Raw genomic sequence first — 26,530 nt, 5'->3', positions numbered from 1 at the left:
AATATGGATGAGAATCCATCTTTTTGAGCCATTTAATAGAAGTTATAAATTTGATTAATAGACAGTGGGGAGACTACTAAATAATTTTCTAATGCATAAACCACCTTATAAATAATTTTCACGTGTTATTACGGTTGTAAATTGTAATTAATTATTCTGTTAATTATTTTGTTATAGTTTTATTTAGCACATAAATGCAGCTATTCTGAAAATACCTTACGGAGATAATTTATACGAATAATTTAAATATGTCTAGTTATTTTTTATCATAAATTAAAATTATTTTTGATTTGTGATCTAATTAAATGTTTTGTAAGTGTCAATATAAAAATATAATTAATAATTTAAAAAACATACTTGAAAACTTAAAAAAACAAATATTTTAATGTAACCAAAATTAGGTTTTTTTAAACATAAGTATTTATTTGTTTTTCTATTTTTTATTTTTTAGTTGTAAATGGAGATTCGTATTCAATTCCATTCAGAAACTCAAATTCTATTCAGAATCGTCCTTCAGTAGATTCTCTTCTAGATGAATTGGATACATCACTTACTTCACAAAGGTATACAGCCTTATTATTTTTTAATTTGACAGATGCCACAAAGTTAACTATCTCTATACAGAGTATATTTATACTCATTATACATATATGAATTTGTAGCATAACCCACTCAATTACATATAGAACAAAAATAATTTAAACATTTTTTTATTTTGATACCTTTAGTTACGGTTCAATCCATGCCAAATCATCCAAATGGTTGCACGACCTGATTTTTTTCTTAAATTTTCAGGGTTTATTCTTTATGCTATAATTAGATTAAAACAATTTTTTTTATGACCTTCCCACTTTTCTGACTATTTCAATTTAAAAAAACCCAGAACAGTGAATCGCGGCACAGTGGGAATGTGGTATAGTTGGGTCCAATATAAATTTAATCTGACACTGATTAAAATCATTATCATAAGAAACGCTTCGATGCAAATCTCTAGATAGTATTTAATTCTATGAAAATGGTGGATAATTACAAAAGCATTAGTAATTATTAAAATAAAAAATATAATTTTTATAATTAAATCTTTTCAAATTATTATTGATTTTTATTTTTAATAATGGAACTTTTAAATAAAATCTTATTAAAAGGGAAAATTCAAAATGAATGGAGGAATAGTATTGTGGTGCTAATATTTAAAGGTAAAGGTGACTTTAAAAAGTTAAATTCAATTAAATCTCGACAATAATATTAACTAAAAAAAATAATACCATTAAAATTTAACATTAATTATGGATTAAACCTAACATGGTTTATTGTTAGAAACAAAAATTATTTAAATTTATTTTGGAGGGAAGATTGACCCAATGTTTCCCAGTAATATAAACCATTGATTTCACATAATGCTTTTTGAATAGCTATCATTGTAGGTAAAAGATAACCTATAGAAACATGATTATTTCCTTATATATATAGTAAGAAGGTATGATGGCACTTGTACCGGGGTAAAAAGGGTAAGAGGGGTATCAGAAGGTATTAGGGTAAGAGTAAGAGTGCACCAAGGTTCTGTTTTAAGCCCTTACTTATTCTCTATACTATAGAATACTATAGAGTCTATAGTGATAGATGAAATTACTAGAGAAATACAAGGAGAGGTGCCGTGGTGCATGTTGTTTGCTGACGATATAGTGTTAATAGGAGAAAATAGGGAGGAAATTAATCAAAAGCTAGAGATGTGGAGATCAGCTATTGAAGAAAATGGTTTAAGAATAAGTAGAAGTAAGACAGAGTACATAGAGCATGAATTTAACAAAGGAAAACATGAGGTGGGTGATAATAGGCGAGGACGTGATTGGAGAGGTGGAAAGTTTTAATTATTTAGGATTAGTTGTGCAAAAGAGTGGTGGTATTGACTAGGATGTAAGACACAGAATTAAGTGCGGGTGTTTGAAGTGGAAAGAAGCGTCTGGCGTCTTATGCGATAAAAAAATNGTGGGTTGGGTTGGGTTTTAAATCCTCCCAGTGAGCAGAATAAGTGTTAGATTTTCAAAAAAAATTAAATCAAATGAAAGGGAAATATCTAAGGTTTCAATACAAAAAAATATTATTTTTATTTGTTCATTTTTGAAAAAGTTATNAGAATATTATTTATATTTGTTCATTTTTGAAAAAGTTATGGCAGTTTTAAGTACAAAAACATCCCGATAAAATGTAATTTTTATCCCAAACATTACATTTTTTTTTAAATTTTCGACAGCCATTTGCACATAGAAGATAAGATGTCGGGACAAATTTTTTTTTTTCATTTGATAGTATATAACATAACCTTTGATTTGATATATGTTTAAAGGACGCAGTATTTCCGGAACATTTTCAAAAGTTCAGTTGAAAAAGATCTATGTTTTTTACAATATTTTAAGTTTTGAACGCCCCCTATATAAGGGGAAATTGTCCAATTTTAATAAAAAGTATGTCAAATGAAAGATGTACTTATAATGTATTTAGAAAAAAAAAATTGTGCTGATATATACATTTTTCAAAAAGTTATAGCATTTTTAAGTTGAAAATTTAAAATCGAAAATCGAAAATTTTAACACAAAAATAGTGTTTTTTTAACTACGGCAGCCGTTTAAATGTAGAAAAAAAAGTGTCGCGACAAATTTTTTTTTTTCATTTTGTAGTACATAAAATAAGCTTTAATTTGATATATGTGTAAGAACGCAGTATTTCCAGAACATTTTCAAAAATTAAGTTGAAAAAATTAATTTTTGTAAAAAATTTTAAATTAAATAAATTTTAAATCCCCCCCAATGAGCAGGTTAAGTAATAGATTTTCAAAAAAATGATATCAAATAAAAGGGAAATATCTAAGGTTTAAGTATAAAAAAAAATTATGTTGATTTGTTGATTTTTCAAAAAGTTATGGAAGTTTTAAGAAAAAAAAGTGAAAAAATTTCGAAAATTAGCGATTTTTAAATTTGTAATTTTTTTGGATATTTCCCCCATTTGCGGGGAACGAGGGAATTTTTTTCAATTTTTAAGGGTAATGTCTTCAACTAGATACGATTTGTGATCTTTTGACGTATTTTTGAAAGAAATCGGTCCAGTGAGAGCTGAGAAAAAGTGGCAACAGACATAAAAAAAAAAAAAAAAACACATCATAGTAAAATTAATACCTTCTCCGCTTCGCATCGAAGCTAAAATATATTGATTTGTTCATTTTTGAAAAAGTTATGGCAGTTTTAAGTAAAAAAATTTAGAAAATTTCGAAAATTAGCGATTTTTAAATTTGTACATTTTTTGAGATTTCTCCCATTTACGGGACACGAGGGAAATGTTTTCAATTAGATACAATTTGTGCTCTTTTGACATATTAGCTTCGATGCGAAGCTGAGAAGATATTAATTTTACGATGATGTGTTTATTTATTTTTTTTTGTTTTTTTGTGACTGTCACTACTTTTTCTCAGCTCTCATGGACCGATTTCTTTTAACAATACGTCAAAAGATCACAAATAGTATCTAGTTGAAGACATTACCCTTAAAAATTAAAAAATTTTCCCTCGTTTCACGCAAATGGCGAAAATATCCTCAAAAATTACAAATTTAAAAATCGATAAATTTTGTCATTTTTTTCATTTTATTTTCTTAATACTTCCATAATATTTTCAAAAATCAACGAATCAACATAATTTTTTTTTATACTAAAACCTTAGATATTTTCGTTTCATTTGTTATCATTTTTTTTGAAAATTTAACACTTAACCTGCTCATGGGGTGGGGGGAATTTAAAATAGTAACTTTTTTACAAGAACTAACTTTTTCAACTTAATTTTTGAAAATGTTCCAGAAATACTGCGTTCTTTAAACATATATCAAATTAAAGCTTATTTTATGTACTATAAAATAAAATAAAAAAATTTGTCCCGACGACCTATCTTCTATGCGCAAATGGCTACCGTATTCATAAATAAGCTATTTTTGTGTTAAAATCCTGGGTTTTGTATTTTATTTTATTTTAAAATATCTTATAAGGGCAATACACTGACTTCCATGAATATTTTATAATTTAATTGACATAGAATAAAGTTCATAAGACATAAGAAATTAAACTTATTAAATTTTTTTGCTTTTTTAGAGTCGAAAAAGTAACTTTTAAATTTGACTTAGCTTAAATAGTTAATTTTATCGGGCTAGGAAAGCGACGAACGGTTGCCGAATCGGTAACACTTGTTTCTTTCATGCTTGCGATACGAGGTTCAAATCCGTCTATGGCTATTAATATTTTGCATTTTTTTTTTTGAGTTAGAATAATATTTTCAAATCATTTGATATTTATCTCATTTAGATTCAATAACTTCAATAAATATAAAGGATCCTATCACTATAGTGTCCCCTTATGAGAAAAAATTTATATTCATGTTATTATTATTTTACTATGTGGTTCTATTTGTTATTAAGATTTATTTTGCCAACCCTCACTAGATCTGCTTTTTCAACGATTCATCAAATGATTACAATTCGTATTTAGTTTAAGTTATAAAAGTTACTTTTTCGACTTCAAAAAAGCAAAAAAATTTAATAAGTTTAATTTCTTATGCCTTATGAACTTTATTCTATGTCAATTAAATTATAAAATATTCATGGAAGTCAGTGTATTGCCCTTATAAGATATTTTAAAATAAAATAAAATACAAAACCCAGGATTTTAACACAAAAATAGCTTATTTTTGAATACGGTAGCCATTTGCGCATAGAAGATAGGTCGTCGGGACAAATTTTTTTATTTTATTTTATAGTACATAAAATAAGCTTTAATTTGATATATGTTTAAAGAACGCAGTATTTCTGGAACATTTTCAAAAATTAAGTTGAAAAAGTTAGTTCTTGTAAAAAAGCTGTTATTTTAAATCCCGCTTTTGAGCAGAATAAGTGTTAGATTTTCAAAAATAATGATATCAAACGAAAGGAAATTACTTAAGGTTTCAATATAAAAAAATATTATGTTGATTTGTTAATATTTGAAAAAGCTATAGCAGTTTTAAATACAAAAAACATCCTTATAGAAGGTGATTTTTATCGCAAATATTACATTTTTTTTTAAATTTCGACAGCAATTTGCTCATAGTAGATAAGGTGTGATAAGGTTAAGCATTAAATTTTCAAATAAATGATATCAAATGAAAGGGAAATATCTAAGGTTTTAGTATAAAAAAAAAATTATGTTGATTCGTTGATTTTTGAAAAAGTTATGGAAGGAAAGAAAATAAAATAAAAAAAATGATAAAATTTACCGATTTTTAAAATTGTAATTTTTTTGGAGATTTACCCCATTTGCGGGGAATGAGGGAAAAATTTCAATTTTTAAGGATAATGTCTTCAACTAGATACGATTTGTGATCTTCTGACGTATTGTTGAAAGAAATCGGTCCAGTGAGAGCTGAGAAAAAGTAGTGACAGTCACAAAAAAAAAAGAAAAATCACATCATGGTAAAATTAATACCTTCTCAGCTTCTCATCGAAGCTAAATCTATTTATAACTAAAAGAATAAACCCTGAAAATTTATTTAAAATATGAAGTGGTCTTGCAAACACTTCTAGATGATTTGACATAGATTGACCCTTACATGTTATTTCCTTACATTAAAAAGTTTTATATGAATATTAAATGTCATTTGAACTTTTAACATAACATTATTTGTTTATTAGATATTAAACTTTAAAGTTTCAGATTTTTGAGTTATTATACATGTATAATATATGAGGGATTACAACTATAAGTAGCTTAATGTTTTTTATGTTGTTACTATCACAGATATGGAGCGATTATAGTCAATTATGGTTTTATCAATTGATATGCTTTTTGTATTACCAGTTGATGTATTTATAAACTTACAACAATGTTTCTGACTATCATTGTTAAAAAATGCTGCGTATCTGCGAATATCGACGTCATAAAAAACAATTAGCTACTTGTATTTGTAATCTTTCATATATTATACATGTATAATAATTCAAAAATTGTATTACACTTAAATAGCTTAAGGGAAAGATTTAAAAAGTATTACATAGCTAATTTAAGAATAATATGTGATTAATGATAACAAAAAAAACAAAATGTTTAAATGATTTTTATTCTGTAAATAGTTAAGTAGGTTATGATAAAAAAATCAACCTATATATAAAGTATAATTTATTAAGTACACTACCTTCCCAAATTTTTATTATAATTTTTTTATAAAAATGAAAAAATTTAATTTAAATTTATTTTTATAAACTATTATAAATATAAAGTTGTTATAAAAAAAATGATTTCTAAAGGAAGATATTAGGGGTAATTTTCGAAAATTAAATAAGAACCTATTAGTATTTTTTAACTATTAAATGTAGATGTGGTCTAAATAATATGTTTACTGATTGTTAAGAAGTCTTATATTATTACTTTTTGCTATATTAGCATTTGAGGATTAAGAAAAGGTAAGGAGCAGGGTATTGTTTAACGACGCTTTATTTTTATCATAATACAGAGATAAAAATTCTTCAATGTTACGCACCCCCCTAACATTAAACTAAAAATCTTAACAACTCTTAAGGTAATAATACAATAATATATAAACATAATATAATACAAACAAATAAGTAGTAGTATACTTAATAGATCACATGTATGTTATCAAACAGTTAAATATTAAATATATAATTTAAAAAACACATCATTATAAAATTAATACCTTCTCAGCTTCTCTTTGAAACTAAAAAAATCAATTTAATATAACTTATATTTGCGTAAATATTTCTTTTCTAAAATATCTAAATATATCATATATTGCCATTATATAGCAATATTCTATTTAAAAAATATTAAGTGATTTAACATTATTTGAAATATTGTAACTGATTAAAATTATTGTTCAGGCTGATCATTTATAATTTCTATTTTTTTTTAGTAACAATGGTCATATAGTCAAAAAAATGATGATGGAAGAAACAACAACAACAACACGTACTGTTTGTCCAACTGCTTCTTCTGCTACTCGTGAATTAGATGATTTAATGGCTTCATTGTCAGATTTCAAGGTAATTTATTTAATTGATTATCTATTATTATTATGACATATGAAGTGTATACAGAAAAAACACTCAAGTCACTTTTTTGCCTCAATATGAAGATGAAAAAAATATTAATTTTTCTATAATGTGTTTATTTTTCTATTTTAAGAGTGTTGCCACATATTGCCACATGACTGAATTTACTAAACGCACAATAATAAAAAGTTCACAAATTGTATTTAGTTGAAGTCATTACCCTAAAAATTGATAAAAATTTTCCTTGTTCACCGTAAATAATGAAAATATCCCCAAGCATAACGATTTTATCAATTGGTAAAATTCAAATTTAAAAAAAAACTGTACTTAAAAGTGCAATGGAAAATGGGTTGTAATATACTTATTAAATGCTTGTACTATACGTTAAAAATAAAAATTTTCCGTAACATTTTATTTTCTTGTTTTAAATGGCCGCCGAAGTTAATAAAAAAAAATTTTATTTTCATGTTTTTACAAGAAAATAAAATTCTTTGCCATTTCTTTTGTTACTATTTTTACTTAAAATAGAAAAAACTATAAAAAATAAATATTCTTCTTCTTTTTCCTCGCCTCTAACCCAACTACTTGGGATCGGACCCTTTTATTAAACTTCAACTTGACACAACATCCCACATCATCTACGTACACATCAGTCGTCCACATATTGCATTTAATAGCATCCCCCAATATCTTTTTTAATTGCCCTCTATCCTTTCTTATTTCAACATTCATTTCTATAACTGTTCTTACACCTTCCGATTCTTCCCTCCTCATAACATGACCAAACCATCTAAGTATATTTTCTCTCAATTTATTTACGAATGTCCCTACACCTATATTCCCTCTATTATGTTCGTTTCTAATTCTATCTTCTTTAGTAACTCCACTAATCTATCTAAGCATTCTCATCTCTGTTACATTCATTCTCTGCTCTATTCTCTTGTCAACCGCCCAACACTCTGGACCATACATCATAGCTGGTCTCACTACAGTCTTTTAGAATTTATCTTTCAGCCTAATTGGAATTCTTTTATCATATAAGACACCAGACGCTTCCCTCCACTTCTACCACCTGCACTAATTATGTGCCCTACATCCTCGTCAATACCACTGCTCTTTTGCACAACTGATCCTCAATAGTAAAATATTTCATCTATCCTATCACGTCCTTGCTTATTATCACTGATCTGCTCATTTCACCTACCTCGTGTTCTCCTTTGTCAAACTCGTAATCTATATACTCTGTCTTATTCTTTATATTATTACTTATTCTTAAGTTCTCATTAATGTCTACTTTAAAACTTCTGGGTACTCTGTCATACTCTTTTTCCTATTATTCTTTGTCTACTCATTTCTCCTTTTGGTGTTCCGCTATACTTTGAGCTGCTTTCTCTTATTCTTTATGATTTTCTGAACGTTCTCATCTCACCACCAGGTTTCCCTATATACTAGAATTCTATTCCTACTCTCACCAACAATCTCCTTTTGCAAATCTAATCCACTTATTATTTATGTCTCAATTAACATTCCACACCACTTGTTATAATATAATGTTTTAATAGGTAATATCAATTATACACTTATATTTATTTCACCAGAAAGTTATTTTTGAGTAGATGCTTCTAATGTGTTATGTTTAACTCGTTTTTTTTTTATACAAGTTTTTGGCAAGTATAATCTTGTTTATTTTGGAAATTATTATAAAAGAAAAAATATAGGTGTTAAAAATTTTTTCTATCCACGTTATATTTGACAAAAATATAAACATACATATATTAAATTTAAAAATTAATGTTTTATTATTGTTTTATAACTATATTTAAATAAATTAATATACTTTAATTAAATTTAGTATGAAATTAATATTGATATTAAATAATTTAGTATTGTTTTTCTCAATTTATCAGTCATGAAATATTTTTAATATTCATTTCTTATACTTTATAAGAGTATCGTTTTAAATTTTTCAAATCGGAATATAGATAACCAACTACTCTTTTTTATTAGATAATGATATAATTTCACTCTTTATTAGTGGAATATTATAAAGAAACTCCTCCATGAATTAGCGTCTTGTATATCAAATGGTGAATATGATTTAATCATCAAATACGTAAGAAGGACTTCAGTCATCGTTTCTAAGAATAACCGTTTTAATTCCTGTACTGAACATTTTTTATAATTAATATTTTTTATCAGAATGTCCGAAAATTTTTAACTAAGTTTCCTTTTAGCTTCGATGCGAAGTTAAAAAGGTATTAATTTTGAAGTTTTCTATGACCTAAAAATAAATTTGTACAAAATATCATACATTAATCTAATATACGTATATATGTAATACATAGAGAACAGCAACTAAAATCATCACTATGAAAAAAAGTTTAAGGGCATAGTAAAAAATTAACATGCAACAAAAAAATTTGCCTCTCAACATGAAAATTAGTAATTCACTATTTATTTGTTATATTTTTAAAAGTCCCCTTTATCAAAATAATAAATAACCACCTTTAAAAAACATTTATAAAGTAATCATTTTAAATATAAAAGCGTTTTTAATAAGTATGTATTTTAGCTTCGATGTGAAGCTGAGAAGGTATTAATTTTACTATGAGGTGTTTTTTTTTTGTTTGTTTGTTACCACTTTTATTCAGCTCTCACTGGACCGATTTCTTTCAACGATTCGTTAAAAATTGAAAAAATTGTCCTCGTTCCACGTAAATGATAGAAATCTCCCAAAAAATTTCGATTTTTAAAATCGATAAAGTTTGACATTTTTTTCTAAAACTTTCCATAACTTATTGAAAAATGAACAAATCTAAATAATTTTATAAGATATATATTACAGATAAAACTTATTTGTTACGTATATTTCTTGATTTATAAAGTAATAATTAGTTTTTAGAATCTTCGGTATAAAATTAGCATTGATAATGATCAATATTTTCCCCAAATAAAAGATTCGATGCGAGCTGATTTCTCTTACTCTTTATGATTTTCTGAACGTTCTCATCTCACCACCAGGTTTCCCTATCTACTAGAATTCTATTCCTACTCTCACCAACAATCCCCTTTGCTAATCTAATCCACACATTATTTATGTCTCAATTAACATTCCACACCACTTGTTATAATATAATGTTTTAATAGGTAATATCAATTATACACTTATATTTATTTCACCAGAAAGTTATTTTTGAGTAGATTCTTCTAATGTGTTTTGTTTAACTTTTTTTTTTATACAAGCTTTTGGCAAGTATAATCTTGTTTGTTTTGGCAATTATTATAAAAGAAAAAATACAGGTGTTAAACATTTTTTCTATCCACGTTTATATTTGACAAAAACATTTTATGAAATTATTTATCATTTTTTCGATTTAATGGCACCCAAGATTAAAATATATAATGATTATCCCCCTATTTGGGCTAATTCTGAACTCGGAGAATGTATTATAAAAAAGAAATGTGCTTACAAAAAATTCATTTTTTTTTACTTCTGATGACAATAATTTAGAATTTTCTAATCTTAGAAACAAAGACATACAATTAATTACTATATGTCATGCTCAACATATTGCTAATGTCGAGTACAGTATTTGTTGGATACACATCGGTCGAATGTGCTGTCGAGGAATTGTGTTGTAATTTCTTATGCTATCGTTGTGCTAAACCAAGTTGTTGTCGGTCTTCTCTCTATGTCTGTATTGTCGCCGCCATCTTAACGCCTTGTAGCTATAAGCTCTATGACGCTTGCGAACCATAGTTTTTGTATTTATTTTGTTGTAAATTATGAAATATCACTATTGCGATTGTCGTAACCTAATGCGCTCTCAGTATATCGCCTTTGGGTTTATTTGTTTTCTGAGATACATGACAGTACCGTTCACGGCATATTGTACTCTAATTATATCTAATTGCATTTGATTTCAATTTATCCATTCAATATTCAACATTATCATCAGCTGTTACAATTAGCCGACAAGTAAAATGCTTGTTCATCTTCATTTTAAAATTTATTCACATTTGTAATCTATTATTTGTTTAATCAGCGCCATTGTGTCATTAGTATTAAGTGTCCCCATCCACATTGGTATATTTATATATATATTACATTTAATTGTTCTGAAAATTCATTCTACTGTCATTCATACAGTCCACTCACCTTATCCCTTTTCTCGACATAGCCTGACTTAAGAAAAGATAAAACAACGAACGTTAACAAACCCGCGTTAGTACCACTGGGCGCTGCGTTCATTCAGTATTCAAACAAATATCAAACCTATTTTGGAAATATGTTAATTTTCTAAAAAAAGTCAAATAATATTATTCCTGATTGCATTAATTCTAATAATTCATCTTCTTCTGAAGTTACTGAAACTGCTCAATTTTTTGCAAATTACTTTTCCAGTATTTATACGCCGGCTTTTCCTCTTCAATGGAGAAGTTTCATCTTATGAAATCAATTTTGATTTGTTTTTAAGCTCCTGGTCTATTGATCTCAATGAAATTGTTAATTATTTAAATTCTGTAGATTTTTATGCTGGGACTGGACCTGATGGTATTCCACCTACGTTTTTAAAATCTTGTAATGCAGTACTTGCATGTCCTCTTCATTTGTTTTTCAATAAATTACTAAGTGTAGGTATTTTTTCCAGTTTAAAGGTTTAGTTATTAAACCTTTAAATGATGCATTAAATTACAATTAAATTTGAATATATTTGTTGATTGGAGTCTTGTTAATCGCCTACCAAATATAAATAAGTGTAACATAATTACGTTTTCTCGTATAAATATAATTACAATCTATAATTATACGATTGATAATTATTTAGTTATAAGAGTTACTTCATTCAGAGACTTAGGGATTCTCTTTCATTTTAATATGGATTTTTCCTTTCACATTAATAATTGTTTTAAAAAAGTTTTTAAGATGCTGGGATTGATTAATAGAACAACGATTAATTTTAAAAATACCAATGCTTTGAAAACAATATACTTTTTGTGGTTAGGTCCCATCTTGAGTTTGGATCAATTACCTGAACACCGTACTATTTTCCTTATTAAATATTATTGAAAAAGTTAAGTATAAATTTCTAAAATTTTTATGTTTTAAATTGAATATTCACATCTTAAAAGATTTATATAATGTGCAGATTACCCAAATGAGAATGTTTCTTGTAACTCGAATAAAAATGTTGCGAATATTGTGTTTTATATGACTTATTGAATGGCCACTATAATTCTCTATAATTACTATCTCATATTAAATTTAATGTGCTTACTTACCGATTAAGGAAGTTCGACTTATTTCATGTTCCTATTGACACGGCCCCGCGTCGCTTCGTTATACACGATGCCCCGCGATTCGTGTCACCTTTATCAGCCGTCGCCCAACTATGAGTATCTGACTGACCAACACCGCGTGTCATACGCTACGGTGCAAAGTCCAATAAGTGCCGAACGGCCGACGACCAACCCAACCCAACGGCACGCCGCAAACGAGACAGGAGTCTTCTTCCCGTTGTGAAAGTGACAACGTTGATGAACCGATCCGCACCCACGTACCGTCGCCATTAACGCTGCTAACCTTTTGTCGCCCGAGGATCACACCGGAAAGTTCCGCGATATTATGCGTAGATTATTATTATTGTGTTCATCTTTTCGGTTTGTTTTTTTGTTAAAGTAACCTGTTGTTGCTCATTAATAAATTGGCCCACGGGTTCTACCCTCAAAACTAGTGTCGACCAGTGACCACATTTTTGAGACGTAAGTCGTGTCACTATTTATAAAAACAATTATACTTCTACTTCATTTTTCCCTAGAACTCTGTCTTTGGCGAACCGTTTAATGGATTATGTTGATTTTTTTGTCACGTAATGTATTCAGATGGAATATGTATACAGGGTGTTCAGTAAATAAGGAAACGAATTTCTATTGTATTCATTGTTTGTAACAATTTAACTGTTTCCTAACTTACTGAACACCCTGTATTGCTTTAAATTTACTTGTTTGAATTGATGGTCTGATTTTATTGTTTTTCTGTTCATTGTTTTTATATTTTTTAATTTTATTACTATTATGTATTCTACTATTATTGTCACACTTATTAATACATCTCAATTTTGTTATTCATATAATATAATATATTATATAGGGTATTTAAATTGTTCATCGTTATTTAAGTTGAAAATGTACACACAGTTACTTATTTTTTGCTAAAGTGTTTTAATCCGTTTATTTTATATAAATAAATAAATAATTAAGAGAATGACTGGTTGATAACAATATTTGGTTTAATATTTAGTTAGTTATTAATAATTCAAACGTAGACTAGAGATGAAGAGTGGAGATTGTTATTTTTATGACTAGTCATTTTCCGGCCATATTCTTCCTCCCGTCTAGGTATAAAAATGAGGTTAACTTTTAAAATACTGGACCATAAATTGTTATTTTTAGCTTTGATGTGTAGCTGAAAAGGTTTGATTTTGTGATGATGTGTGTTTTTTATATTTATCCATAAATGTTCAGCTCTCATTTTTAACCTATTGAACTCTCGTTTTTAACTCTCATTGAACCTATTTTAATGTTCAATATATCAAACGAACTATATTTTAATCTAGTTTTATCCATCATTGCAAAATAATCAAAAACTATCACAATTTTAGACATTTAGAAAAGTGTCTGAAAAATTAAGTTATTTTTTTGCTTTAACGGTCGATTTCTCATAGGAAAACAATCCTGTGATAGATTTTTTTTTAATATATGAATACATTTCGAAAGCTTTAATTTCATATTTAAATCAATTTAAAGCTTTCAAAGTGTAACTTATAAGTTAAAAACTGTCAGACATTTCGGAATATCTTCAAAAATTGAGCTGAAAAATAAGTTTTATATGCGTGGTAGTCTCTTTCAAGCCATTCTTGTACTTATATTTTTCATTGAATTTTCATAAAAATTAATAAATTAATATGAAGAAGACTCATTGTTTCTTTTATTGTATTACTAGTTTAATCCTGTTCCTAATGTTGCTATAATTTTGAGATAATTTCAAAATTTCTAAAATTGAGAGTTTTTTCAATTTTTGGCGACGATTGATTGAAGTCAGGTTATTTTGGGTATCATTTATTAAAATTAGTTTCATAGGTTGACAATTGTAAATCTAAGCATAATTATCTTTTTTGCATATTTTTTGTAAAATTTAGTGGTAAAAATTCAGTGATGAAATTTCCTTAATAACCGTGTCAAAATTTATATAAAAAATTATTTAATTATAAATTTATAAAATTGCAATATTTATTCAAAGTTTAATTCTGACAAGTCAGTTTTATTTAATTTTAAATAAATGATTATATGCTGTGTGGGTAGTTACTGGATAGCACTAAAACTAAGGATTAGGTCAAGTCAGTTCTACAACTAACACAAAGTAGAATAAATGACATTTTACGGTGTCTAAGTTTTGGAGACCTCCCAAGACTTTTTCTATCTTTTTATAAATTTTGATAATAAAGTCATGAATTATGACTGAATACCTAATAGATTTAAAAAAATATTTTCCAATTTACGATAATGAAAGGGTCTTCTTTTATAATTCTCACTTTAAAACTGCAAAAATCTGAGTTGCTTAACTAACCAATTGTCTTTTTCAGATGTCTTTTTAGTATATTTAATATAATTTATTATTGCATCAAAAAATTCTATTAAGTACTAATATTATGTTAAATTAAAATTGTTATTATTATTTAAGATTATTGTGAATATTTTGTCACTTATATATTATTCTTACTAGTTATTAAATTAATCACATTAAAATTCATATTTCTTTTTTCAATACGTGTTAATTTTATTTATATATATTTGGTATAATATACTTGGTAAGTTTGAGTTTAAATTATTGAAATCCTATAAGGCTTATGATTAAAGATATTAATTTCATCGGTGTACTTCATTATTATTATTATTTTTTTACTCGTCATTTTAATTTTTTCATCATTTTAATTGATAACTTTTCAGAATAATTAATAAATTTATTTGTAAAAATATCAAGCATTCTAATAATTTTTTTTAGCTTAAATTTCATTATGTTAAAAAAAAATGTTCACCAAGTAATAATAACGATGGTTAAGTAAAATTTTTGAATCTAATATAAATACATATTTAAGTCACAATTTTAGTGTTAAGTTGTATTTTAAAAAATAATGTTGATAATTTGAATGGAACTATTTTCTGACCTTGACATTAACCATGACCCTGTGTTCTTATTCTAGATTTTCCTTTAAAAATTATTTCCGGAAAGTCATTTTAATAAACAAATTCAAACATATAACTATTAATGTAGTTGATTAAAAAATCATTGAAATCTTTCCTAATAGGCTGAGTAATTTTAGTTTGTAGATTTTTTTATGTTGTATAAGCTCTATCTTCAATTAAAATTAAGCGAAAATTTAGTGACTTGTGCAGATCACATTTTGTTGTTTTACCCATTATTGGTAGTCTCCAGAAATAACTTTTTAAAGAGACTTTTTATTTTGTCCCTTCTTATTACAAAAGGGCGGAGTTTGGCAACCATTATTAAAACAGCCGTGTTTTATATACCAACGCCTATCTCAAAACGCCCCATAATACAAATAAACTCATTCTCTGATCTGTGACTAAATTATATTTTAACCAACTATCGTAAATATATTTATTTATTCTTATATATTAAAATGTTCTGAAATAATTATTTTACATTTGGATTTGTACTTTTAGGTGTCTAATTCAATTAAAGCGAGTCAAGCAATAGAGTCTGTTGACTCAGCAGCACCTTTGGATTGTATGCTTGGAAGCTTGACGGCTGAAATGAATCGTCAAGGTGTAAATACTACTCAAAAAGGCTGTTGTACGGCATGCGACAAAGCTATTGTTGGACAAGTGATAACAGCATTGGGAAAGACATGGCATCCGGAGCACTTCATTTGCACGCATTGTTCTCAAGAACTGGGTACCCGTAACTTCTTCGAGCGTGATGGTAGGCCGTACTGTGAACCAGATTACCATAACTTGTTCTCGCCTAGATGTGCCTATTGTAACGGACCCATATTAGATGTAAGATATCATATATTAAAAATTGAATTAATATATCCTAAAATAGGACCCAATATTATAAAACGGTATTTTAGAAATGTGTAACTGCTCTGGAAAAGACATGGCATACTGAACATTTTTTCTGCGCCCAATGTGGCAAACAATTTGGCGAGGAAGGTTTTCACGAACGTGAAGGTCGACCATACTGCCGAGATGATTATTTTGACATGTTCGCTCCCAAATGTGGAGGATGTAATCGACCTATTATGGAGAATTATGTTTCAGCATTATCCACTCAATGGCATTCCAACTGCTTTGTGTGCAGGGTATGATATTAGTATAACTTCTTGTTTTTTTACATCAGATATTTTTTTAGGATTGTTTTTAAACTTGTGTTTTTAAAATGCATTTATTTTTAACTAAATATTATAGGTCATGTGATTTCTAAAGTATATTATTTTCAAACAAATGTCCTGGCATAAGACCAGTAAACTCCAAAATCCATAGCTGCTATTAATAAAAACCAACTACTGTGTAGGCGAATTAACACCATCTTGCAATTAACTGATGTTTAATTCTCATCTTTTTTTCTTAGCCATACCACAAAATAATGACTATATTAATCATTTTATAGCAAAAATTTCTTGAATTTCTTGTATAATAAAATTTTAGCATTTAATTAACTATTATTAATTTGTTTGTGTATTTTGCTATGCTATTATTGTTTTATCTTTTATCCTCATTATTAACAGCTTGATGAAAGTCGTTTTCATAATTTAGAAGTTCACTTTATGGTAGGTTGCAACATTTATACTTTATAGGACTGCAAGAAGCCAGTTACAGGCAAATCATTTTACGCCATTGAAGGAAAACCAGTATGTGCACAATGTGTTGGAGTTGACGAGGAGGATTAAACATCAATTTTTATTTTTTCAGATTATTCTTTGTTGAATTTTTTTCTTAATTTTATTACACATACTTGTTATTATAATATCTTATAAATGTTAATTATAGCTCGTTATAATTGCATGTTAAAAATTTATCATAAAATATATTATTATTAAATGTACAAAATCTTATATTGATTCATATGATATCTACTGAGGGATATTATTTTGCTATAACTAGAATAACATTGCAGTTTCCATACCTATCCAACTTAATCCATATATACTCTTAAGTCATTAAATTATTTGACAAAAATATGTGACACAGTAAAAGATTTTAATTGAAGAATTATAACCTGTGTCTATTAATGATGAAATTATACAGCAATAAAATATATAAACACTTGTGTTTTTAACTGCTTTCCGTTATTTATTCAGAATATATTTCAAACAGATCAACTGTTTGTACAAATTGACCTGTTTCCTCACTTTTTGAACACCTGTATAGGTCTCCCGTGATATTCTGTTAAATTCTCATACTTTTTTAAGGCAAATTGTCAGAATAAAGGACACTATATATATATATTTGTGTGTGTATCTTTTTTGTAAATTTTTAAATAAAATGTAATTCCTTCACTTTTATACCAGTAATTTTATCAAAAAAATTTGTTTTATTGAAAAACATTAGTTTTTAATTTAAATGTTATTCATGATTATAGTGGGACAATTATCCTCAAATTATTACCATAATTTTATTTCCTTAAAATTAACTAGCCTGTCCGTTTTACAGGACTGTCGAATGCCATTTGTTAGCGGGCAATTCTTTGATCACGAAGGCCAACCATATTGTGAAACACATTATCACGCTAAACGTGGTTCGCTGTGTGCTGGATGTCACAAACCAATTGCTGGTCGTTGCATAACTGCCATGTTTAAAAAATTTCATCCAGAACACTTTGTGTGTGCTTTTTGTTTGAAACAACTTAACAAGGGTACATTCAAGGAACAAAATGATAAACCTTACTGTCATTCATGTTTTGATAAACTTTTTGGATAATTGGTTTATTAAAATAATTCTAATAATTATTGTATAATATTAATAATTTATTTTTTATAATATTAATTTAACAGCATATTTATAACATGGAACAATTTTTCAATTTACCAAACTAAAATTATCCCATAGTTATAATATTAATAATTATTAACTACTATTATTTATTGGGTATAGATTTTATAATGTCATATTATTTAAATATTTGATATATCCACTACTTAGTGTTATATCCTTATTGTATTCCCATGTTTTTTAGTTATTTTATTTTATTGTACTAACAATTTAAGTTAATGATATATTATGTAATTATAGAACACTTTGTTATGTGTTCTTTATTATATCTTTAATTTGCTCTTAATTATTTTTTTGGCATTTAAATAATTGTATGAAGTAGATATATTGTGTAATTCCAGTCTTAAATTAACATCCCAATTTTAAAAATATATTTTTCATGATGTTTTATTAGCTATTTGTAAAAGTATTGTATAAAGTGTACAATAAGAATGTGTAAATGATAATGATTGTACTATTGAAATCATATAAATAATTGTTTTTTTTTTTTGTATATATAAAATGTTTATACTTTTCCAATTTTAGTTTTTTCTTTGATAATATTGCTAATTGAAATATTTTCTTAGAGCACTCATGAAATTCAAAATAGTTTTTATTTTTTATTATTGTTAGCTATGCCATATAATTTAAGAATTGAAATATATAATCAATGATTATTATAAATTTTACTAAATTTATGTCTAAAAATTTGTTCGTATGATTCAATGAGATTCTATAAAAATATAGCTTATAAAATAAGCAAGTGAAACATACATACTTTTGGAAACATAGTATATCAAGTTATTATTCATAAAATTTTAACTAAAAAAATTACTGATTGGAATTGCAAAAAAAATCATTCAAGCTGAAGTGACTTGCCATTTATTAAAAAAAAATTACTATGGCTTTATGTTAAGGTAGCAATTTTTTAATATTTAATGTTATGTATTTATATCATTTGATAACCCAATGATAATATTCCTTAATTAAAAATAAAGAATTGTGTGAGTTATAATTCTTATGTATAATTGTTATTTAAATGTTAGTTAAAATATTATTAATAATAATTTATTGGAAGTAATTATTATTTAGAGCTTAAGACATAATAGTTTTATTTTTAGTAATTACAAATTTAGATGCATTGCTTTAATTAATGTTTTTATAATCTGTATTGAGTTTATAAATTAACCTTAAAAAATGTATAATCTATAAGTTTTAATAGTGAATTATAATTTTCTTAATAATTTTAGAAATGTTACATAGATAAAATATTTAGTTGAAACTATATTTTAATTATTAAAAAAAAAAATAAAAAATTTGCTCTAGAATTTTTTTATGTGTTAACAGGGTTGTCAAGGTAACTAAAAATTGTAAATAATTGCTCTCAAGAAAATTAATTATAATAAAAGAACTAAGTATTTTATATAAATATTTATAAATTATCTTCAACCTTCCTTTTTCAATATGTGTCGACTTTTAGGTGTCAAATAACTATAATTATTAAAATCGTAAAATTCAACTAGAATAAATCACAATAACATTTTCTATTTTCTTTTCCTACAAGGAACTTTCATCAGAATCAAAAATATTTTCTAAATCAACTATTTGCGCTGTGTTTCAAATGTGTTGCAATCAGACTTTTTCTAACACTTCAATTTTTTTATATTATTACTAATTAGTAAAAAATGAGTATTTACATAAAACAAAATAATTCTTCATTTCCCTATTTTTTTCTATTAACACTATATTTCTCATGTAATTTCATCTATCACTATAGAAATAAGTAAGTACTTTAAGCAGAACTTTGGTGCACTCCTACTCTTATCCTAAAATCTTCTGCTAATCCTCGAAAACTTATTACCCTAGTGAAAGTGCCATCATACATATCCTCTTTAATATTAATGTACCTTTTCGGCAATCCTTTTTTCATTAATGCCCACTTTAAAACCTTTCTGTGTATTCTATCATACTCTTTTTCCGTTTATTCTTAGTCTAATAATTTCTCCTTTTGCTCCTCCACTATATTTTGAACTGCTTTTTCTTCTCTTTGTGGTATTCTGAATGCCCTCATCCCACCGCCAGGTTTTCTTATTAACTGGCATTATATTCCTATTCTCACCAACAAACCCCTTTGCAGTATACTTTATATAGCTAGCAAACCTATTCCCCACATCATTTATGTATCACTTAAAATTCTACACCGTCCTCTCATTTACTGTCTTTAAAACCCTTTTCTTTTTTCCGTTTCAATTTCCAGCACGGTATTAGATGTGACGACTTGAGACACGCAACAAATTGTGGAGACGCCACCCTCATGGCTTTCTTTCAAAAAGGGAAGTCGAGTCGCCAATCACTTAGACAAAAGTCTCGATCATCAAAAAACCACACCAGGACTATAAGTCGATTTAAGAAAAAATAAACAAGATAAAACCAGATAATATACACTATGATGCAATAAAGCGTATCATCGAATAATTAAAAAATATATAGATACATACTAAAATATAAAGTATTATTGTAGACTATAATGTACTGATACCTTGTAGATAAAACAAAATAAATTTTACTTAATGTCACCAGTGGTGGCATTAACCATCACCTTAAAACTAGGGAATATTGAAGATATTCACGCAATAAAAAGATTTTTGTTTATTAAGAATATTAAGGGAACTTTATTAGATTATGACAGTTAAATTAATAGTGAACAAAATCCGAAGGTAAAAAACACTCTGAAAATGATGGGACAAGAAAGAAAAAAAATAACAATTATTAAGACAAGACAAAAATTTTAACCTACAACTTTTAGACAGTACACGTGAAGTGTCTTCCGCACTAGAACAAGTCCGTATACTCCACGCGTGGCGGATAATTTTTATAATCTTTCCGGCCGGACCGTACTTGGGCACTGCGGGAATAATATAAGTATTAAGTATACATGACACATCACAGACCAATAACCCTGTAAATAGCAATTCTAGCTCATAGTAAATAATGAAAAAAAATATATATATATACAGGGTGATTTTTTTATCATAACCCACTCAATTACTTGCAGAATAATAATAATTTAAACATTTTTTTTTTTTATTATCTTTAGTTACACATTATTCTTGAATTTTTAACTATGTAATACTTTTTAAGTTCATCCCTTATGCCTTGGAGGGGGGTCAACTTTGTTTTTTTAAATGGTAACACATATTTTTAATTTAATAAAATGTTTGAGTTTTTAATTTAATAGTAAATGGCATTTGAATTTTTAATATAACTTAATTCGTTTATTAGATATAATCATTTAAAGTTTCAAATTTTTGAATTAATATACAGGTATAATACACAAGGGATTACAAATATAGGTAGCTAATTGGTTTTTTATAACATCGATATTAGCAGGTACACAGCATTGTTATTATCAATTGTAGTAAGGCACATTGTTATGAGTTTATAAATACACTAACTGACAATACAGAAAGTATATCTATTGATAATCATTATTGATAATAAACAATCCGTGACTGAGACAGCAATGTCATAAAAATCCAATTAGCTACCTGTATTTACAATCCCATGTGTATTATACATGTATATTAACTCAAAATTTTGAAACTTTAAATGTTTATATCTAATAAGCTAATAAAGTTATATTAAAAATTCAAATGCCATTTACTATTAAATTAAAAACTCAAACATTTTATTAAATTAAAAATATGTGTTACCATTTAAAAAAACAAAGTTGACCCCCCTCCAAGGCATAAGGGATGAACTTAAAAAGTATTACATAGTTAAAAATTCAAGAATAATGTGTAACTAAAGATAATAAAAAAAAAAAAATGTTTAAATTATTATTATTCTGCAAGTAATTGAGTGGGTTATGATAAAAAAATCACTCTGTATAATATAAGCAAATAAATTTTAAAAGAAAAAGAGAAGGCTCAATAGATATAAAAATTCACATTTTGTCACGTTACAGTATTTTCAATTTTCCTTCTGTGTTCTCTCTGTTTTTGTATATTTTCTTCCCACTATACAACTCCATTTCCATGAGCCTATGTTGTGAAGTTACATTTTCGCCTGGGATAACTTTACAATCTTATACTTGCCCTACGCTCTCTCTCTTCTACATAAAATAATCTGTAATNTATAAGTTACATTTTCGCCTGGGATAACTTTACAATCTTATACTTGCCCTACGCTCTCTCTCTTCTACATAAAATAATCTGTAATGTATTATATGGATCATAATCTCTCCTTCGTTCTTCGGTCACTTTGAAATTTTCTATGACCTAAAAGTTATTTTAAATTAAAACTAATCTATTTTCATTTAGCTTATAAAACATATTGCTACTAGGTTATATATTCTACTTCTTCTTCTTCCTCGCATTAATCCCAACTACTTGGGGTTAGCCACACTTATTCTAAACTTCCACTTGACACGATCAGATATCCTCATATCACATTCATTAGCATCTCTCCATCTCTTTTTTGGTCTTCCTCTACCTCTTCTTCCTTCAACATTCATTGCTACAATTGTTCTTACGGCTTCCGATTCTTCTCTCCTCATAACATAACCAAACCATCTAAGTCTAATTTTCTCTCATATTTTCTACGATTGACGCTACACCTATACTTCCTCTTATATGCTCATTCCTTATTCTATCCTTCTAGTACTCCACTCATCCATTTAAGCATTCTTATCTCTGCTCTATTCCCTTGTCAACCGCCCAACACTCTGAACCATACATCATAGCTGGTCTCACTACAGTCTTGTAAAATTTACCTTTCAGCCTCATTGGAATTTTTTTATCGCATAAGACGCCAGACGCTTCTTTCCACTTCAAACACCCGCACTTAATTCTGTGTCTTACATCCTAGTCAATACCACCACTCTTTTGCACAACTAATCCTAAATAATTAAAACTTTCCACCTCTCCAATCACGTCCTCGCCTATTATCACTGATCTCCTCATTTCACCCACCTCATGTTTTCCTTTGTTAAATTCATGCTCTATGTACTCTGTCTTACTTTTACTTATTCTTAAACCATTTTCTTCAATAGCTGATCTCCACATCTCTAACTTTTGATTAATTTCCTCCCTATTTTCTCCTATTAACACTATATCGTCAGCAAACAACATGCACCACGGCACCTCTCCTTGTATTTCTCTAGTAATTTCATCTATCACTATAGACTCTATAGTATTCTATAGTATAGAGAATAAGTAAGGGCTTAAAGCAGAACCTTGGTGCACTCTTACTCTTACCCTAATACCTTCTGATACCCCTCTTACCCTTTTTACCCCGGTACAAGTGCCATCATACCTTCTTACTATATATATAAGGAAATAATCATGTTTCTATAGGTTATCTTTTACCTAAAATGATAGCTATTCAAAAAACATTATGTGAAATCAATGGTTTATATTACTGGGAAACATTGGGTCAATCTTCCCTCCAAAATAAATTTAAATAATTTTTGTTTCTAACAATAAACCATGTTAGGTTTAATACATAATTAATGTTAAATTTTAATGGTATTATTTTTTTTAATTAATATTATTGTCGAGATTTAATTGAATTTAACTTTTTAAAGTTATCATAGTGAAATTAGTTTTTTCTTTTTATCTCGTGTAATAATTGAAATTTTTTAAAAGTGAAAATTTAAAGATATATATAAAATTTTCAATATTTTCGAAACATTTACAAGTGTTTAAGTTGAAAAAGTTTATTTTTTGTAGAAAAGTTACTATTTTAAATTCTCCCGTGGGTAAAATAATTACCAAATAATATGTAGTCAACTATTATTAATAAAAGGTATCTATAATAAAATTTATTTTAATTTATCTATTTTTCAAAAAATTTGGCAGTATTTAATAAGAATTTGTAAGGGGGCTTCTTTATTTCGGCCTGTAACAACAAGATGATTTGCCACTTGCATAACGATTAGCTATAGTTGCAAGGGTCACCACCACCTAGGCGAGGTGTCACACCTATCAGATATGATTAACGGACCATAGGTAGAATTTAATTTTAAGTTAATTAAAAGTATAATCTAAGTTAATATGTCGTTATATGTATAAATTACTATAATACCTTGTGGTTTATTAAACACAATTATGACAATTAAAGTTTTATGTGGTTGATATGTAAAACATACCGTAGACCGTGTCTAGATTAAGGAACAGGGATAAAATACACGCAAGTAATTAAGTTACTCGCCCAATAAAATAAATATTACAGTTTAAATTAATAAGGAAATTAAATTTAATTGTTAAAAAAAAGAAATTAAGTTAAACATGGACAAAAATGCGAATGCATCAAAAACCATGTCTACAAATAAAGGCAATAAAAATAAAATAAAATATTTAAACAAAAATACAATATTACAAACATCACGGACGGTATTGGAACACATCCGTTAATGTTAACCAGAAATTAATAAATGACACCAGGAACGGTCTGGACACTCGCTCCTTAGCTTTGACTAGAAGAAAAGGGAAACACGTGCTCTCCACACATAACAAAATTAAGTTAATTTACGATAAAATAAAAATAAAATAAAATATAGCTCATTACATAAATATAATATATAAAAGAAAACGATACCCGGTCTCCGAAGAGTCCCATCCGATGGTCTGGATGTTTCGCCGAAAAAACCTGGCCGTTCGCCTTTGGTGGCTCTACTCCATCATTGAAAAAAAATGTCAAAACAATAAATGTGTGCACTCTAACACGGTCAATGATAGAAGAAGGAATGGAGAAGAGCCAACACCGATCTAACGGCAATTTCAAATCGATAACGGCCAGTCTTTTTGGAAGGCATCAATACTGATAAAGAATTCAATTTTAATAATATTTCTCTTTTATCGCTTTATCTAGTGGTCAACGGCAAAATAATAAGTGGTGTATACCGCTGTGTCAGGAAAAGGTTCTTTCGCGCTATAAAATAAATAAGTAGACATAACAAAAAAATCATAAACGGTCCACCTTCAAATTTGTGACGTTACAAATTTTTTAAAAAATATCGAAGTTTACTAATTTTAACAATTGTAATTTTTTGGAGATTCCCTCATATTTTTGTAACGATGGAAATTTTTTTTCAATTTTTAAGGATATTGTCTTCGATTAGATACAACGTGTGATCTTTTGACGTATTGTTTATCATAATCAGTCCAGTGAAAGTTGAGAATAAGACACAAAAAAAACATATCATTGTAAAATTAATACGTTCTCAGATTCGCACCATATATAATAACTAAACTTAATAATACCGGACATCGTTAAATAACATTTTTTTATCAGTGTAATATCGTAATAATAAGTTATACTAATATTTATGTATATAGATGTTCAGTAAGTAAGGAAACAGGTTTCTATTGTTCTCATTGTTTTGTTACAATTGACTTGTTTCCTTACTTACTGCACACTCTGTGTACTAAATCCATATCTTAAAAACATAAATATATTTATAAATATTCTAAATAATAAAACAATCTATGTATGCTTTATACATTCAGTATAAATTTACTTATAACTGCGACAACTTAAATAAAATGAGTTTTTTGGTGTTATAAAAACAAGTTTTATCAAGAGATCAACTAGAGTTCCATTTATGGGCGTGTTAATATACTTCCATATTTGTCGTGATCGAAACCAATAATAATGAATTTAATTTACACACATTTGCCGTTCGTTTTGCAGAAAAAAAATTCAAAAAGAATTTTATAATATTTCCTCTTACAGTTTTTAACATATTCGAACAAGTCTATGATATTACATGTTGTTATTTTACCTAAATATTACTTTCATCATAAATTTGAAAGTTTTTCTGGAACTTTGATTCTTTTTAAAAGGATCTTAATTATAAAATTACATTCATTAATAACTTATAATAATGTATTTGTATTAATCTTTTTCTTTTTTTTTGAGTTATATCAATCTAAACTTCAAAAACAAAATAATTTTCAATTAAAAAGAGTCAATTTTTGGGAATTTTCTCGTCATGACAGGTATAAAGAAAAATTTTTAAAATTCGAATATAAATTTCTTCAAATGAAATTTTGTGACCTTTTGACAAATTTTTAAGAAATATTGATTTAGTAAAGAGTGAGGTAATGAGTATGGTCCAATGAATATTTGTTGTGATGTATTTAAAATAGATACATCAAAAATAAAATCAAGAAAAATGTTATTTTTTTTGAGTAATAAATAGACTATTAAATAATCATAAAAATTATATTATTTTCTTTTATTATTATTCTATTATATTAATATATTAATTACTCTAAGAAAATATTATTTTTTATAACATATGTTACATACATTTGATAAAACCACACTTAAGTAACTTTACTGAACATGCATAAAATCCAAATTAATTTCCTAATTTTTTAGCTTCGATG

The 26,530-nt window shown here is 27.0% G+C and overlaps 1 protein-coding gene across 2 annotated transcripts in view; it reads left to right on the top strand.

Annotated features, from left to right (window-relative positions):
* Nucleotides 1-18,233, top strand: part of LOC126908003 (paxillin) — a 33,866-nt gene extending 15,633 nt beyond the window's left edge. Inside the window, exons 2-6 of one of the 2 annotated variants that reach the window (XM_050689797.1) lie at nt 452-563; nt 6,941-7,070; nt 15,825-16,160; nt 16,235-16,465; nt 17,817-18,233. In XM_050689797.1, coding sequence (XP_050545754.1) covers nt 452-563; nt 6,941-7,070; nt 15,825-16,160; nt 16,235-16,465; nt 17,817-18,083 — 1,076 coding nt within the window. In that variant the 3' untranslated portion in view covers nt 18,084-18,233. Of the gene's footprint in view, nt 1-451; nt 564-6,940; nt 7,071-15,824; nt 16,161-16,234; nt 16,466-16,960; nt 17,404-17,816 lie in introns of those variants that run through there. The other variant, XM_050689798.1, reaches the window with a different exon arrangement.
* The last annotated feature ends 8,297 nt before the right edge of the window (nt 18,234-26,530 follow it).

This window comes from Daktulosphaira vitifoliae, unplaced genomic scaffold (genome assembly GCF_025091365.1).
Source record: "Daktulosphaira vitifoliae isolate Bord-2020 unplaced genomic scaffold, ASM2509136v1 Scaffold_5, whole genome shotgun sequence".
NCBI lineage: Eukaryota > Metazoa > Arthropoda > Insecta > Hemiptera > Phylloxeridae > Daktulosphaira > Daktulosphaira vitifoliae.
Note: the sequence above shows the minus strand (reverse complement) of the source record. Positions and strands in the feature narration are given on the sequence as shown.